Here is a 17,511-nt window from a genome sequence, read left to right on the forward strand (position 1 = left end):
TAATTTACTAGTTTATAATAATAGTGCCTTTTAGTAATTATTTACTATTATATGTTTAACTTAGTTATTATATTATTAAGTAATTATTTTTACTAAGTATTATAATCTTAATAGTTATATTATATATACTTTATACATTTTACTACTTATATATAATTATTATAAATTAAGTAACTCTATATATATAACTAAGTTATAAGTATAATAAATATAAGAAAACTATTAATAACTTATACTTTTTTATATTTTTAATTATATACTACTTAATAAGACTTATAATATAACTTCTAACTTATATATAAGTATTAACTTATTATTATAAGTTATTATAAATATATAAATTATTAATAATAATAGTAAATAATAATAATAAGTATTAAAAAATCTTAACTTATAACTAAGAGGATTAATATAAATTAATATAAAGTAAAGACTTTATTACCTTTAAAAGGGGTATAATATAAATAGAAAAGAGGCTAAAAATAAAAAATAGAAATCCAAAGTATCCTTAAAAGGTAAGATCTATATAAGGAAGAAATATTATAAGCTAGCTAAAACTAACTTAAAAATATTTTAAAAGAATATTAAATATATAATAAACTATTTAAAAAAGAACTAGAAATAGAAGTCCTTAAATATAATTAATAAAATTATAAAATTAAACTTATAAATAAAAACTTATTATTTTAAAAAACATATTTATTAAATTAAAAAGAATAAAAAGTCTAATAATAACATATTAATAAAATATTTTAAAAAAGATATATTAAATAATTAACCTTATTAATAAGATTAGTAATATTTTTTCTATTAAAGAAGAATAAAAAGCTATAACTTATTATAGATTATAAAGGAGTTAATATATAAACTATTAAAGATTAAATCTTATTTTAATTTATAATAATACTTAAGGATTAAATATAAGGTAAAAATATCTTTATTACTTTAAATTTAAAAGAAATATATAATTTTATTTATATTAAAAGAAAATAGTATTTAAAACTAGATTTAAATTATTTAAATACCTAGTAATGCCTTTTAGTCTTATTAATATATTTATAATATTTTAATAAATAATTAATAATATACTTTAATAATACCTAAATATCTTTATAATATATTACCTTAATAATATCTTAATCTTCTTAAATAATAAAAAAGAATATATAAAATATATTTATAAAGTTTTAAAATTATTATAAAATACTAAGCTATTAATTAAATTAAAAAATAGTTATTTTTATAATATAAAGGTAGACCTTTTAAGATATATTACTATATTTAAAGAAATTTAAATTAAAATAAATAAAGTATTTATAATAATAAAATAAAAAGAACCTAAAAATATTAAAGAAATATAAGCCTTTTTAGGCTTTATTAACTATTATAAATAATTTATTAAAGACTTTAATAAAATTATAAATTCCTTAATAAAACTTATAAAAAAGAATAAAGTATTTATATAAAATAATAAGGCCTAATAAGCTTTTAATAAACTTAAGTAAGTAATCTTTAATAAACTTATATTAATAATATTTAACCTAGATAAAGAAATTAAATTAAAAATAAATATATTAAATTTTACCTTAAAAAGGTAAATTAATTAGTAAAATAATATAAGGAAATTATACCTTATTACCTTTTATTTATATAAATTATATAAAGTAAAATATAATTATTTAATTTATAATAAAGAATTCTTAATAATTATTAACTACTTTAAGGAGTTTAAATATTACTTAATAAGAAGTAAATACTAAGTTAAGGTTTATATTAATTACTAAAATATTTTATATTTTATTATAACTTATAAACTTAATTAATAATAATTATATTATATAAAATACCTATATAAGTGTAATTTTATAATTATTTATTATAAAGGATTTAAAAATAAAAAAGTAAATATAATTAATTAATAATTAGATTATAATATTAATATTATTAAAGTAAAAACATAAGTATTAAAAAGAAAATAAAAAGAAAATATTAATTTATTTAAAAAATATAAACTTTAAAATAAATATAAGTAAAAGTAACTAAGGAAATACTAAGAAAACTATAAAAGTTTATTTAAGAATTTTATATATATTTATTATATAAATATTAAAAAGTTATTAGAACCTTAAAATAATTATTATAATAAGATTATTAAATAATATAAAAGATAGTAAAAAAGGTTATTAAATAATATAATATTTATATTAAAATAAAAGTATAATAATATAAACCTTCATTAATGCCGTCTCACTTTTGCTTGAGCATGGTGCTGACCCCGCTCAAAGAAATCTGAAAGAAGATAATGCTCTTCACAGAGCTGCTTGTGGTGTCTGTCTGGCAAATCGAGTTGAGGAAACAACGGAAATGCCAGAGGATATGATAGCCAGGCTGGTAAAAGCTGGAGGGGCGGAGTTGATAGATCTACCAAACACGATAGACAGACTGCATGACAGATATATCAAGAGCGGAATGATGAATAGATGAAGGATAAAGAAGTGTGAGATGTAGGCTATGGTTGAGGAAGGAGTGGGGGACGGGGCGGAAGGGGAGGTAGCAGAAGGGGAGGATAGCGTCGTGGATTAGGGGTATTTCCAATAGACTGACAAACAGAGGTGAAAAGTATATTTCTACACGAAGGCTGAATTAAGCTTTTCTAGTCTGCTTTAAGCTTTCAGTATTCTAGTTATCTAGTATAAATCGATTGTTTTATTGATTCAGATTATATGGTTTTCCAGAGTTTTTATAAATGGGTTGCCATGATCGATTTTATTAAGATTAGATAACAATAATTAAAACAAACAATAAGATATAAACTTTGCAATAGTTGATCCATGTTAGTTTGAAATCGGAAGATTACTTACTACAATTGGCAAAAGTCTTTTTTTTTCTCTCACCCTAGAAGTTCTGAGGTTTATCTTCAAGTCCATTGGATGTTTATGTGTCATCGGGGCCTTGCCGGGGCTTACTGTGCTGCAAAATGCACGCCCGAAACCGCACTGGTAGAGAGAAGGCAGTGTTTGGCAGGAAGACGCAAGAGGCTGGGTGCAGATGGGCTACTCGCAAGCCGAGATCAGTAAGTATGTCCAAGGAAGTGTCGAGTTATCGTGGTGGAGAGATTGGCTTCTTTTCGTATGCGGGCTTTCAATCACGTTTATAGGCAGAGTCACTCGTCGACATTTAATAGGTGATATTTGAACAATGTTCTTATTCCATTATAATCCCATACCTCCAACTACCGCCTTAAATCCTAAGCTCCTACGCAGACCCAATAATCCTTCCACAAACCTGTACATTTCGCACCAACCGTGGGGTTCCACTTCGCAATCTGAGCCATTGTGATCTTATAGTACTTTTGAATAGAGTCGCAAGTTGTAGTTGCTTTCACCATGTGGAACTTTTTACAACTCCTGATCATCCCCGGTATGAAAGGCGTAGGGGTTGTGTCTTGCTTAGGAGGCTGGGTGGGCGTCTGTCCAATAACTCCAACACATACATTGTAACTAACCAGTAGAGCATTACACGACGAGCCCACTTTAGGGTTCCATTTGGCTAGCTGCTCCATGGTGATCTTGTAGTAGTCTTGGATAGATGCACATGTAGTTGTCTTCTTGACCTCGTGGAATTTGTTGCAGTTTGTGACCATTCCTGCTTGGATTGGTGATGGTGTTTTGATACCGTTACTAGGAGTGGTAGGGGATGGCTTAGGAGGGCTCCAGCCAACAATTGAGACGCAGACCCAGTGATCGGCTAGGAGAGATTGACAGTTGGTGCCCACGCTAGGGTTCCAAGAGTAAAAGTCCTTCAAAGGCAGGTTATAGTAGTTATTAATTGAGGCACATGTTGTTGTCTTTTGTACCTGGTGAAACTTGTTGCAATTCTTGTGTATACCATCCTGGATTGGCGACGGGGTCTTAATCCCGTTGCTCGGTGACGTCGGCGACGGCGTAGGCTTGTAGTCGTCTGTCATGACGCAAACCCAATATTCTGCTAACAGAGACTGACAGTTTTTGCCAACGCCAGGGTTCCACTCAAGGAACTTGGCTAGGGGCAACTTATAGTAATTCTCAATGGAGTTGCAAGTTGTCGTCGTTTTTACAAGATGAAATTTGACGCAGTTTTTGACCATGCCTCCCTGAATAGGAGACGGGGTCTCGATTCCATTGGTAGGCGTAGGCTTGGTTGGTGACGGTGTATGTCCAATGACCGATACGCAGATCCAGACATTAGCCCAGAGGCCTCCACAGTCTGCATTAACGGATGGGTTCCATTTGTAGATATCTGCAGCAGTGATTCCGTTGGCTTTGGCGAGAGAGTCACAGTTTTGTCCCTTTTGAACGAAATCGAACTTGTCGCAGTTCTTGACCATATCTGGTTGTGTTGGTGATGGTGTCTCGACGCCATTGGTAGGACTTGTCTTAGAGGTAGTTGTAGTGGTGGGCTTCAGAGTAGTACCTCCCTTATCATGTCCCACGACACTAACGCAGACCCAGACACTGGACCACAAGCCGCTGCAGTCATCCTTGACGGAGGGGTTCCAAGCCGTGAGTTGCTTCAGCGTGATGCCGTTCTTGGAAAGGACGTTGGAACACGACATGCCCTTCTCGACAAAGTCAAAGGCATCGCAGTTGTTCACCATGTCTGGTTGCGTTGGGGTGGGGGTCTGGATGCCCTTGGTAGGACTGCTTCCACTAGGTGTTGTCTTAGTTGGGCCGTTTGTGGCGACTGGCTCGTCAATAGCCTCGACACAGTAAGACCAGCCACTGAGGAAGTTGCTACACCCAGGGCCAAGCCCAGGGTTCTGAGATATCAGCATTGTAGTCGTGAAAAGAGTTGCATCAACATACCCAGCGAAGTAATTCGTCCATAGTAATCAGGTATGGTTCGAGTATGTCTTGGCAAGGGACTGAGCCATCATTGTCGTACCAGTAACTGCAGTACTTGGAAGTATCTTGATGCGTTGGATACTTGGGCGATAGGCCCATCAGCTTGATCGGCTGTTCCTTAGGGGCGGTTTCATTCTTGAACTGGCGAGGGATTGTTTTTGCAGCTGCATCTTGGGCCACAAAGAAAAGTGAAACAACAGCCAAAGGGCCTAGAGCCTAATTCAGCTTGGCCATGATGAAGTGAGTAACCAAGGAACTGGATTAATGATGGATGGTTAAATGCTTCCATGGCAGCAGAAAAGACATGACTATTATAGTTACGCTGGTGTATATCTTGTGCTGGCATCAGGTTATGACCTGATGTATCTTTCTATTGATCCAAGTACTAGTACATTGTTCGTCCTGCCTAGATAAACTTAGTGTTACTTCCTATCTGGCCATGCCTTTCAGCCGCAGTACGGTATGTCGCAGATCCGTGTCTTCAACACATGGCAATGGAAGATTTCTTCACAGCCGAATGGTAACCTGTGTTGGTTCTGAAAACGTTCTGCTTCCTTCAATGCGCCACTACGGCACGCTTGCAGGGGAAACTGCAGGGACCAAGCATGGGTTTGGAGGTAGCGTCGCTTATTAGAGGAATTAATTGTCCGGAGTGTGGACCCAACCGCAGAATTTAGTACCACTTTGTGCAAACAAGTTGGGCAGAGAATATTGAATACCTAGATATGGCTTAGCCCACTGGTCCGTTTGGTGCATCAGGGTTCCAGTCTTCTGGGCCTTCCTCATCTTCTCTGTACAGCTGCCAATTCCGCGACACAGGTCCGCCATACCGAACAAAGCCTTCCGGTGTTTGTTCCACCAAACTTGCTGTGTTCTGATAGCCCTCGCGTTCCTCAGCACTAATAAGACACTGTCCAGCTAACCTTTCATTACGTATTAGCATAGGCTGCTTTTTGGGGTACGTTTTGGACCACTCTGTGTATTCGAATATGCCATGGTCTGGCATCAATGCTTTGCCGCAAGTCCAAGCTGTAGGTAATCTTGCGCCTATAGTTAGCGTTCTCCATGGCCGCCCCCCAGCTATACCGATATAGTCTCTTTTATCCAGGACTACAAATGCCTCCCCATTTCTCATCCGGATATAGTGAGCCGGAGTGTGACTGAGGCCCGCCAGCCATGTCACTGGGAATGCCCATGTATTGGTGTCACGGGCCTGTTTTCCTACGTTGCAGCGCAGGAAAGTCCGATATATGGACTTGTCAGACTCGCCACCTGATGGCGAGACTCCCAAAACTGTAATCTTGGCGGGGGATGATGTCTCCGGTAGCGTGTCTACCTGCTGTAACCCATGGACCAACGAGTGCCAGGTTGATAAAGGCCGAGGCTGATGCAAATCTGCCCACTCATTATTTTCAATGCACACCAAGTGGAGACTCTGTAGGTGCGGTAGGCTGATGGGATGGAAGACCTTGTCTTTGTCCCACGTGCCTAGCATTGCATCGCATACAGGGTCCAAATTGATGTGAACGTGCTGCAAACGCGGCAACAGGCGTCGCAGATCCTCGCACAGATGCGTGGGGTCTGGGTCGGGGTTGCTACCATTTATGTCTCCCACCGCAAGTTCCAGACTAATGCAACTTTCAGGGAGGCTTTTGAGTAAGGACGAAATGGTTGATCTCGTAGTCTTGTAGAGTTGAGCTTCTGACCAGGGCTTGGGAGGGTTTCTCATAGTTCGATGATGTCGTATAAGGGAGAATGACTTGAGATTAGCCATAGACGGGATAACATTTGCCAATTGCGGGATTAGTAATTCCGCTTTGTCCCATTTGGCTTTGTCCAGTCGATCTGACTGATCGTCATGGTTGAGGTACAGTGTAAAAGACTGTGTTAGGGTGAGAGCTTGCTGATTGTTGCATGCTATGAAGCGATCTAGCGACTGGCCACAGGACAATACCAAGTCGCGATAAAGTATTGGCAGGGAAGTATCTCGCCACAGTTGATTAACCAACAAGCAAGTGATAACAGCATCCCTGGAGTCATTACCAGCATAATTCATCACCTTGCCGAGGACTTCGGTTGGGAGAGCGCTAATTTTGACAGCCATGGGAAAAGAAAAGAGCATGCGCACGGATGTGGATGGAAGCGAGGGTTAGGATAAAAGGGTAAGCGGGAAGTCCAAAGTCCGTTCGGGCCGGGAGCAGTAAGCATCTTAAATAAACATCATGCACCACCTTGGCACTGCGGGGAACAGGGGTAGATGTTGTTTACTCAACCAACATACTTTACAAACACCAGGGGGCAGGTACTTTTGCAGGCATATTCATATCAGACCACCAACAGGTAGAATGAAGATGCAGGAACGAAATGTTCCATCAATTAAACGGACACATGTGATTCCTGTTTGAAAGAGGAAAGAATTTCTAAACCGAATCCGATTTGTATTACGGCGGCGATTTGAGAGTCGATAACCGATTGTTATTCATGATATAAAGAACGTTTAAGAAAAGCAGTATAAAACTCTGACCTATTGAGAATACAGACTTTAATGAATGAAGGTTATCCTCGAGAAAATTCCACTACGGCTCCATATGTAGTTTCCATGTGATCTCCATACTAAGATTTGCTACCTTAACGATGCAGAAGGGATAGAGGGGATCACATCGTCTTCTAAGTACACTTTCCGAACTCTGGTTGACTGATTGTAGAAAAGATCATGTTAGAAATACATCCTATTGGGAAATGTTGTCAACTTACCAGCCTAGATATTTATCACAATGATACTCATCGTCTCCGCAGTAGCCGGCAGCCGAGCAGCAGTCGTCGAATTTAGAGCCTTTGCATGTAAAGCCGCTATTGTAGGCACAATCCCCATTTGTAGAGATGGAGAGCGGCGCCTTTGTCGCCGATGGTTTCGCTGTGATGGATGAAGTCCTTACTGTACCGCCCGAACAGTTGCCGTCTTGACAGTTGTCGCCACAAAATTCCTTACTGGAGCCACACCTATTAAGTTAGAGCAGCACCCAAATAAGAACGGGGAACATCAACTTACTTTCCCTCGAGGCCACAGCAGTCGCCGAAGTCACTTCCGACGCACGTCTTGGAGAAGTTGATCTTATCACCACAATTACCATCTTCAGTGACGTTACGTGGTACATTGAAAGCTTGAAGCAAACGCATGTTAATATGGTTAGAAATGAAACTTCTGGAGGCCCATACTAACCAACACAATAGGTCTCCCCAGGCACGAAACCATCACATGCATCCCCGATGGTGGGGTTCGCAAGCATGAATTCTTTCAGCGTCAGTTGGAATTGGGCAAGGACATCGTCGCATCCCGTCCAAACGTCGGTCTTGAACTTCTGGCGACAATCCACTGCTTTATCATTCGGTAGGTGGGTGTTAACCGAACGGTGCAAAAGGTGTGAAAGGTCAAGGCTTTCCGTGACAGATAAACAAGTCGCGTATTGGGCGACGAGAAGAAAACCGGCCAGGTGTGTTGCAAGCTGCATGGCTAAAGTGTTGATTGAAAGTGCTCAGGATTGTTTAGGTTGACAATTGGCAAGACAAAAGATTTTACAAGGCAAATCGAAGGGGAGCACGAGAACTATCTTTTTTTCTTTTCTTTTTCTTTCAGGCGTTAAAATTGTTTCTGGTCATCAGGGAGTATCATACGAGGCCCTTTTGAAAATTTAACGTTCCTTCTCGTCATAGTTTCCGATGCAATGCGAGGTGCTGTTGGCTTGGCAGCATAACTACAACAACCTGGCCCTGTAATGTCACCTTGCCCATGTTGTCACGAACCAACATCCAATGTCGGCTAATAACAGCCTTGCGCGATTTTGTGCACAATCCAGGCAGGAACTCACCTTGAGACTGAAGTCACTTTTTTGAAAACTACGTTCCTTAGCCGTGGTATGATGAATGGATAGGAGCATGATTGATAAGTAGAAAATAAGAGACACATGTCCCGTCTTAAGCCATGCAATATTATCTTACGACCTTTTTGATCAGCTTATACTGTTGATTATGGTCTCGGAATAGAGATTAAAATGTTTCTTCTCTTTGCTAGTCCAGGCTTGCTGTTGCCGCTTTCACTATCATTGGTTCAAGCACAAGTATCCGTCGTCAACGGTGTCTCTGTCTATCAAGGGACTACAGTTTCGCAGAATCAACATGGAATACCTACCTTGGCATACAATTGCGCCAAGGTGCCAGCATTATGCGAAAATGTTCACCAACAATACCCTCTAGCAACCACCCTTCATGCAGCACCTGCCGGAGCTGTCACAGGCCATCATACTATCCTGGGCGCCAGGTCACATCTGCAGTTGCATTTTGATAGGGACGATAACAGTGGTGGGCGAAGAGGCAAGGCTTGTGCAAAAAACTGGAAAAACCACCACAACTGTCCAGAGTCCAATCAGCCAGAGTAAGTCCTTCTTCAAGCCACGAGTGAGAATAAGTTTCATTAATCATTAATAGCACTGTCCCTGCTCGAGCTATGCTGGGAGACGGCTCTTTTCCGGCTGCCAGATGGAACCCGAATAATCTCGTCATGGGCGACGCAGGTTACAACAGAATCGCCAATGCAGCAGGCCAGTTTTCCGGTATGATGTGGACTTGCGATGAGTTTCCCTTCGCCACGTACGAGACCCCCTACCAAAACCCATACCATGAGTCTGAAACTGAAACATTCGCCTCTGCAGTTCTGTTGAAGGAGGTGCCGGAGCGAGAACATACTGCACCCCACAGAACGCAGCATGTGGTTCGTTGACAGGCTTGATTCCTGGCACGGTCTTTGTCTCATCTAAGCAGGACTTCCAGAGTAATGCTTTGTCTGCTTTGAGAGAAGCCGTACTACACAAACCTGCGCCGCCAGCCACGAAAGCAACCACCAAGGGCATCTGGAGATATCGTTTCACAACGCAATTTCAGCCGGACACAGAGCTTGCCGCTGTGTCTGTCGAGTGGTATGACGACGCTAGTGAATGGTTTTCCGGATATCAAAAACGTTCAATCGAGGGACGTGATATTGAGGAGAGCATCGTCCGAATTATTCATTCGTTTTACAACAACGGCACGGTGGAAGTGAGACATGAGCCCGTGTTCAAAGATGAGGTAAGGATGAAACCGCTGTGTGATATAGTTATGGGAGATGGCTGATGATTCGATTTTATAGTACAAGATTCTGCGCAGGTCATGGGATCGACATCTTGTGGGCAACGGCTCAGCAGTGGACCTTCAGCAAGGTAACCTGAAGCGGTCGATGGGACAGATGCAGAGCCGTGACAACGACAACGGTACCGTGGGACTCAGCGCCGACTGGCTGAATGCTTCAGGGAACGGCACCAACCCGGCTCGTCAAGCATACGAGGATCTGCCTGAGGGTCCACCATTGCCGATTCTTGAAATTGCTCAAGATTTTGTGGAAGAACAGAAGGAAGACAAGCCGGCTGAAGAGCCGTATATCGTGCGCGCTGTCAAGGCGAGTGACGGGAACGAAAGCTCTACTGTAGAAATCGAAGACAGCAAGGCACTGACTCCGAGGGCTGCAGACACGTCTGGATGGATGCACCGTCGCCAATCGAAGCGGCAGTGCGACTTTGTGACGCCCTGTCCTGATGGCAGCTGCTGCAACAGGAAGGGACAATGCGGCTACGGAGAAGAAGTCTGCGGCTCCAAGGTCTGCGTTTCCAACTGCGATGCCACGGCCGCTTGCGGTAAAGACAGTCTCGGCGGCAAGGTCAAGTGTCCACTCAACGTATGCTGCAGTGCTTATGGCTACTGTGGCGTTGAGGACGGCTTCTGTCGAGCTGGCAACGCAGACAATTCTTGCCAGAAGGGCTTTGGGAGTTGCACCAAGATCGAGCCGCCATCTTGTAGCGGACGCTCAGCCTTCGCGAGGAGCATTGGCTACTACCAGTTTGCCAATGTGCGCGAACGGCAGTGCAACCGCATCACGCCCAAGCAAATCCGCACTGAAGGGTTCATCCACTTGTACGGCGCGTTTGCTACTATCGATCCAGACACGTTTGCTGTCAAGCCGTGGCACGAAGACGACGTGAAGCTCTACAAGGAGTTTACGGGTCTAAGGAAGAAGGGACTCGAGACTTGGATAGCCATCGGGGGCTGGACTTTCAACGACCCTGGACCAACGAGGACTACCTTTAGCGACTTGTCTGCCAGCCCTGCGCGTAGGGCACGGTTTATCAAGTCCTTAACCAGTTTCTTCGATGAACATGGCTTTCAGGGCGTGGATCTTGACTGGGAGTAGTAAGTTATACTTTTTTTCTGTCAATCGACTCATGAGCCACCTGCTAACTAGATCGCCAAAGCCCGGGAGCCCCTGATCGAGGTGGCCACAAGGAGGATACAGACAACTACGTGTCACTCCTCAAGGACATGCGCGCTGCATTCGGGTCCAAGTATGGAATCAGTATCGCTATCCCCACGAGCTACTGGTACTTACGATGGTTCAAGTCGAAGGAGATAGAGCAATACGTTGACTACATGGGAATCATGGCATATGATCTTCATGGGCCGTGGGATGAGGATGTCAAGCAGGTTGGACGCGTCATCCTGGGCCACACAAACATCCCCGAGATTGCAACTGGTCACTGCCACTATACTACGCCGGCGTCGACCCTGCAAAGGTCAACATAGGTCTTGCTTACTATGCTCGTGGCTATACCGTCGCTGATTCGAACTGCAATGGTGTCGGGTGCAAATGGTCGGGCACCAGTCGACCGGCTCCCTGCACCAACTTTGGCGGTGTCATGTCCCTCGAGGAGATTGAGAGGATGGTCAAGGATGAGCCTGGCTTTAGTCCAAAGCTTCTCCCCAAAGACATGATGATGGAGCTCAAGTTTGGCAACCAGTGGATCGGATACGATAACGAAGACACCATTTATATGAAGAAGAAGTGGGGAAGTAGCCGCTGTTTCGGCGGTACAATGGTGTGGAGCGTCGATATGTTTTCAGGTTCTGGAAGCGGAGATACGCCGGACGATCAAAGCGACCGAGGCTCAGAGGATCCCGGTGGTGGTCAAGGCGATGGCTCGGGTGTTATCTACATCGACCCGGAGATCTGGGAAGAGGATCAGCCCGAGGTGAAGTGCCATCCGCCATGCACTATGGTCTTACCGCCGTCGTCCCTTAAGAAGCCCGTGACACTGACACTCCCGCCCTACGAGACCTCGCTGGATGTAGCTTGGAGCGGCAAGGATGGTTGGCACGGTACTGTTCAGAAAACGACACTGACGCCTCCTGTTGTCACTGTCACCACCGTCGACGTCTGGCACATAACGATCCGGGAGGATCGGACTAAGCTTACCACCATCTGGTCAACATTCGATGTCACTCCAAGCATCAAGGTTCCAACCTTTATTATCACGAACAGACTTCCTGAGACTACCAAGGACAGTGTGACCCAGCCTCCGGGCACCAGGACCATCACTCCCCCACCATACCCTTGGACTTACACACCACCAACGACTAGACCGTCAAATACACCCGGCGACGACGATGATGATGATGACGATGTTATACCGCCATTCCCAGTTGTGACCTGGCGTCCAGGAAAGCCTGGTCTTATATGCAAGAAGAACTGCGGCAAGCCGTGTCGGGTCTTCTGCTCTCATCCCTGTCTTCTCAACTGCCCAGACGGTGGTGGAGACTTCGGAGACCCTCGCAATCCAAAACCCCCGAAACGGCCAGTACCACCAAACCCGACCATCCCGAAGCCTACAGGGAAGCCGGTCAAGCCTACCAAGATACCGACGCTAGGTACCACCCCCGAAAACAAGGAGCATGAAGACGACGAGCGACAGTGTGCGATTGAGTTCGGTCTCCCGCTTCCAACCTGGCGAGACCCAGCCACCACCACGAGCGTCAAGCCCAAACCCACGCCGCCCAAGCCCTCCCCGAAACCAGACCCGAAGCCGCCTTCTCCGAACCCCAAGACGGAGGAGGTGAAATGCTACGGCATCGGCGGTGCTTGGATCCACCGAGCTCCAGCCATCGAAGCGCTCGAGTATTTCTGCGATAGAGATGAAGGTCAGGTGTTAGATGCGACCAAACCCGAGACCGAGCGTACCCTAGAGTGTCAACACGGGGTGGTCTGCACAGGAGATGGTTTCGGGTGTGTTGTCGATGAGCAGCAATTGTGCGGATTGGAAGTTTGATCCTAACTACCGTGGCTGGTGGTCCAAGAATCAATGTTCAGCGTAGCCTTGTATCGGTTATAAGATATCTCACAAATAGAACCCACAAAGGCAGCGAAGATCCGTCGTTTTGCCAAGGAATCCCAAAGTCTAGACTGATGTTAATCTGATGGTTGAATGTTGTTTTATGCAACGCCTCCCTCGAAAGCCTCTCCTTTAACACGAACCAATCAGCAATAGACAAGTCCAGACATTTATTTTCAGATTTTAACTAACCCAAAAACAAAAAAAAACTCAAGTCACTTTAAGACCTTATTAATGCATTAACAAGTTCCTTCGCGCTATTTCAGTACTTCGGACCAGTTTTAAGAAAACCTACTTTACTCTTTCTTTTAACAGTTGCCATTGGGCTAGTGGCTAATATGAGAAAATATTTAACAGATAAAGGGGTTCGCCGCAGGGACTTAGCCCTTTTAAGGAACATATACCAGCTAAGGAATAATTACTAGGATTAGGCTTAGTTCCTATATATAGAGGCTGCCCACTTTAGTATTCCTTTTACTTATATAATTAACTATTACCTTTATTTACTATTGCCCTAGCTACTATTATTAGGGACTATTTTAGTAAAAGGGAAAACCCTAGTTAGGTCTAGAGGTACCCTAGGTAGTATAATATAGTTAGGAAATAATATAGTATTAATAAATATATAATAGGTATTAGGTAAAAAGGGTTTTTAATAAAAGGGTTAATTATAATTAAATAAAAATTAATAAAATATAATAAGTAAGAAGTTTAAATTAATAAATAAAGAAAGAAAAAAAAAGGTAAAATAAAGTAAAGTAAATAAATAAATAATAACTAATTATAAAAATATAAATTAAGGCTTTTTATTTTTTTTAAATTAATAAAAATATATTATTTTATAATAATACTTATTATAGGCCTTAATAGCTTTTCTTATAATATTAATTATTAAGATATAATTTAGTATTTTTATAAAATATACTTAGTTTTTAAATAAATAAGCTAGAGGAGTTACTTATAATTTAAGCTATATTAAATAAAAGGTAATAAATTATATTTAATAATTAAGTAATTTTTAAGTTATAAATTATACTTAATTAATATATTATAATAATAAAGAGCTAATAAAAAAAGGCTATATTAACTTATTAAAGGCCTTATTATATATAAAGGCTATATTTATATTTATATAAAAGTCTAATAAATTTTTTTTTAAGTTTATAAGTTAGGCTTAAAAGGTATATTTAAGTATCTCTAAAGTTTAATATAATTTAAATATTTATTACCCCTATAGCTAGTAAAGCTTTATTAAGTTAAATTATTATAATTAGCTACCTTAATTACAGCCTAAACCTAGCTATATATATGCCAGCTAAAAAGCCCTGCTTATTAGCTGGCCCTAACCTTCTTCCTTTAACCCACTTCAAAGGCACGCTTTAATTATCTATTATATAGTAAGTCATCCGACCTGACTTTCCCTCTTCTAGCCGCAACTACTAATAGCATTACAGCTGCCCTATTACAATACCTGCTATTTAAAGAAGCCTATAGGCACCTAGGCCTAATAAGCCTTATCTAACTAAAGGCTATAATATAATCCCTAAGATTAAAAAAGCTTTTAGGTAAAATAAAGGTAAAAGTAATATATTATATATAATAGCTATAAATATTAAAAAGGCCTAATTAAATAAAGATAATACTAGCTATATTAAGATAATAATCTTTAATTATAAGATCTTTTTATTTATATAATTTATTTATAAAAACCCTTTAATTAATAAAGACTTTTTTAAATATAAGAAGTAAAAGCTTAAGGATTTAAAAAGGAAGCTATATAAAGGGATATAGTTAAGCAAGAAGGAAAGGGGGTTTTTTAAAGCCCTTAACCTAGGCAGCTTATATAATAAGTAGCTTAAGGATATCTAGTAGTAGGTTAAGGAGGTATTAAAGAAGATTAAGAACCTGTAAAGATTAGGCTAGTTATAGTCTTAAACTATAAGAGCGCGAAAATAGGGGGATATTATATTGCAATATCTAGGATAAAAGCAGGGTAATTATAAGGTTTAGGAAAATAGAAAAAATATATTAAGTTTTATATAGGTTTAGTTACTTAAAATTAAAGACCTAAAGTTATAAATTTGGCATTAATAGCAAAAAGAGAATTAAATAAGTTATAATAATATATATAATAAGCATGCTAATTAGATAAGTATATTAATTAAAAATCCCTTAACCTTATATCTAACTATTTAATTAATTAATTCTTAACTAAATAATATATCTTAACTTAATAAAAAGGCTTAAATCCTTCTTATACTTTAGGCCTATTAGGCAGACTTAAAATAAAGTCTATAATAAGCTATTAAGATTTATAATATAAACTTCTTAACCCTTTATGCCTAATATAATAATATCTTTATATATTATAATTAAGTTTTAAAGTTATAAAAATTAAATAATTTAGAAAATAGGTTATAATTTAGTATATGCTTAACGTAAATTTATAAGGATTTCCTTTTTATTATTATGGTATTAAAGAAATAGTAAATTAACTACTTATTAATTATAATATATTACTAATTAGTAAGTATTAGATTATTAATTTTATTAAGTAATAATTAGATTTTAAAATATATTTTTAAAAAAATATAATTATTAAAGGGTTAAATATAAAGATTTAATTATTATTTATAATTAATTTAAGCTTATATAAAATATAATTATAAAATATAATATTTAATTAAATAATATTTAAAACTTTAATAAGATTAGCTTTATAATAAATATAATATTAAGTAATATATTTATTACTAGGTTAAAAAGACATAAAAGGCTAAAATTAATTTAACTTAAAAACCAGGAATAAGTTATAGTAATTTAAGTGATTAATATAAAGGATTAGACAATTAATTAATTTATTATAATTATAGGCTAATATTACCTTATTAATTAATATTTAAAAAGTAACCTCTTAATTACTTAAGTTAGTATTATAACTTAAAATAACTAAATAAATAATAAAATAAGCCTTAAATAGCTAAAGTTTTTTAATTAATATATAACTAACTGATTAATTAATTTTTATTATGTTTTAATCCTTAATAACTATAAAAGTTATTATTTAATTAATTTTTAAATATATTATAGAGAAAATTATATTATTATATTTTATATATTATCTTATTTATTTTTACCTATTTTAGCCTCTTAATATTAAGTATTTTAAGCTATTAAAAAACAGCATATAATTAAGAAATAAAGTAGTTAATTAAAAGGTTTATAACTTATATTTTTAAAATTAAGTTCTTCTTAGCCTTTTATATTATATTTTAAGTTATTATAGTAAAGGAAAATATTAAGAGAGGTTTTAAAAAAGTTAAACTTATTTCTTTTAACTTAAAATATATAATTTTAAAGCTTAATATATTATTATAAATTCTAATACTTATTAAAGAGGGGGCTTAATAAGCTTAATTTTAAGCTTTAAGAATTTTAAAAATAACTCTTAAGGCTAAATCTTAATTTAAATACCTTTAAAAATAAATTAAAAGATATTATAATAGCTCTTTAAGGTTAATTCTTAAAGCTTTTTAATCTTTTACTAAGGCAATAAAGAGAAATATATATAAAATTGCCTTATTAAAAGCTAAAACCTAAGAGCTTTAATAAGTAAATAAAATACTTAATTAATATTATAAGGTAAAAAGGACCTATTTATAAAATATAAAAAATATAATTATATAAGGAGGTTAGGATTTAATTAATTAAATAGATATAAATATATAAGTAATAGCTAAATTATTTATAAATAGTAATTAAGGAAGTTTAATATAAATAAGGGTTTAATAATATAGAACTTATAATAAGACTAGATATAATATAAGAACCTATTAAGAAGGAATTAAGGCCTTTAGAGATAAGTATAGTAATTAGAATTAATTAATTAAATAGTTTATAGTATTTCTATTGTAATTTATTTAGAAAAGGTTGAGATTTTTAATTAGTATGCTTGTCTAATTGGCATGCTTATTGTGTATGTTATACTTATAGTATTATTCTTATTATAACTAATATTACTCCCTAAGGACTAGATATTAAAAACATTAGGTAAATTGTCTATTACTATATTCCTCGTACGGCCAATAACTATATCTACCGTTCTGGTCGCACAGCCCATTGTAAGAGCAGCAGTGTTAGCATCCTCCTCTGTGCACCTAACGAAGTTATCCCCACTAGCCACTTAGCCGCAAAAGTTCACGCCCAGCGATCTAACGGCAGCTCATAGACCATTTCATCTAAAACCTACCACTGAACCGCACTATTCTCACGATTTCAAAACCCTGTGTGGACCTAGCCAAGAAGCTAGCTGATACTGTCTTTGCGAAAGAAAAGAACCACAGAGATAACGCCTGGCTTCGCAACGCAGCAGAGGATCTCGG

The 17,511-nt window shown here is 37.9% G+C and overlaps 4 protein-coding genes across 4 annotated transcripts; 1 reads left to right on the forward strand and 3 right to left on the reverse strand.

The window, feature by feature from the left end:
- Positions 1 to 3,247: 3,247 nt before the first annotated feature.
- On the reverse strand, positions 3,248 to 4,982 carry BKA55DRAFT_527608 (uncharacterized protein; the record flags this gene model as incomplete). Its single annotated transcript, XM_046188941.1, has 3 exons — positions 3,248 to 4,452; positions 4,681 to 4,798; positions 4,845 to 4,982. 3 exons carry the CDS (start codon positions 4,980 to 4,982, stop codon positions 3,248 to 3,250), a joined length of 1,461 nt encoding a protein of 486 aa, XP_046042483.1.
- Positions 4,983 to 5,613: 631 nt separating this feature from the next.
- BKA55DRAFT_655772 (uncharacterized protein) lies at positions 5,614 to 6,979 on the reverse strand (the record flags this gene model as incomplete). The annotated part of the gene is made up of 1 exon (XM_046197430.1): positions 5,614 to 6,979. The coding sequence occupies exon 1, from the start codon at positions 6,937 to 6,939 to the stop codon at positions 5,614 to 5,616; it is 1,326 nt and encodes a 441-aa protein (XP_046042484.1). The 5' UTR covers positions 6,940 to 6,979.
- A 571-nt stretch (positions 6,980 to 7,550) lies between these two features.
- On the reverse strand, positions 7,551 to 8,392 carry BKA55DRAFT_546003 (uncharacterized protein; the record flags this gene model as incomplete). Its single annotated transcript, XM_046190870.1, has 4 exons — positions 7,551 to 7,578; positions 7,638 to 7,883; positions 7,933 to 8,044; positions 8,104 to 8,392. The coding sequence occupies 4 exons, from the start codon at positions 8,390 to 8,392 to the stop codon at positions 7,551 to 7,553; spliced, it is 675 nt and encodes a 224-aa protein (XP_046042485.1).
- A 540-nt stretch (positions 8,393 to 8,932) lies between these two features.
- Positions 8,933 to 13,066, forward strand: BKA55DRAFT_697262 (uncharacterized protein; the record flags this gene model as incomplete). Its single annotated transcript, XM_046200356.1, has 6 exons — positions 8,933 to 9,312; positions 9,366 to 9,648; positions 9,699 to 10,001; positions 10,063 to 11,156; positions 11,219 to 11,496; positions 11,547 to 13,066. The coding sequence occupies 6 exons, from the start codon at positions 8,933 to 8,935 to the stop codon at positions 13,064 to 13,066; spliced, it is 3,858 nt and encodes a 1,285-aa protein (XP_046042486.1).
- Positions 13,067 to 17,511: the final 4,445 nt, after the last annotated feature.

Source organism: Fusarium redolens (assembly GCF_020744475.1).
Source record: "Fusarium redolens strain MPI-CAGE-AT-0023 chromosome Unknown BKA55scaffold_26, whole genome shotgun sequence".
Taxonomy (NCBI): domain Eukaryota; kingdom Fungi; phylum Ascomycota; class Sordariomycetes; order Hypocreales; family Nectriaceae; genus Fusarium; species Fusarium redolens.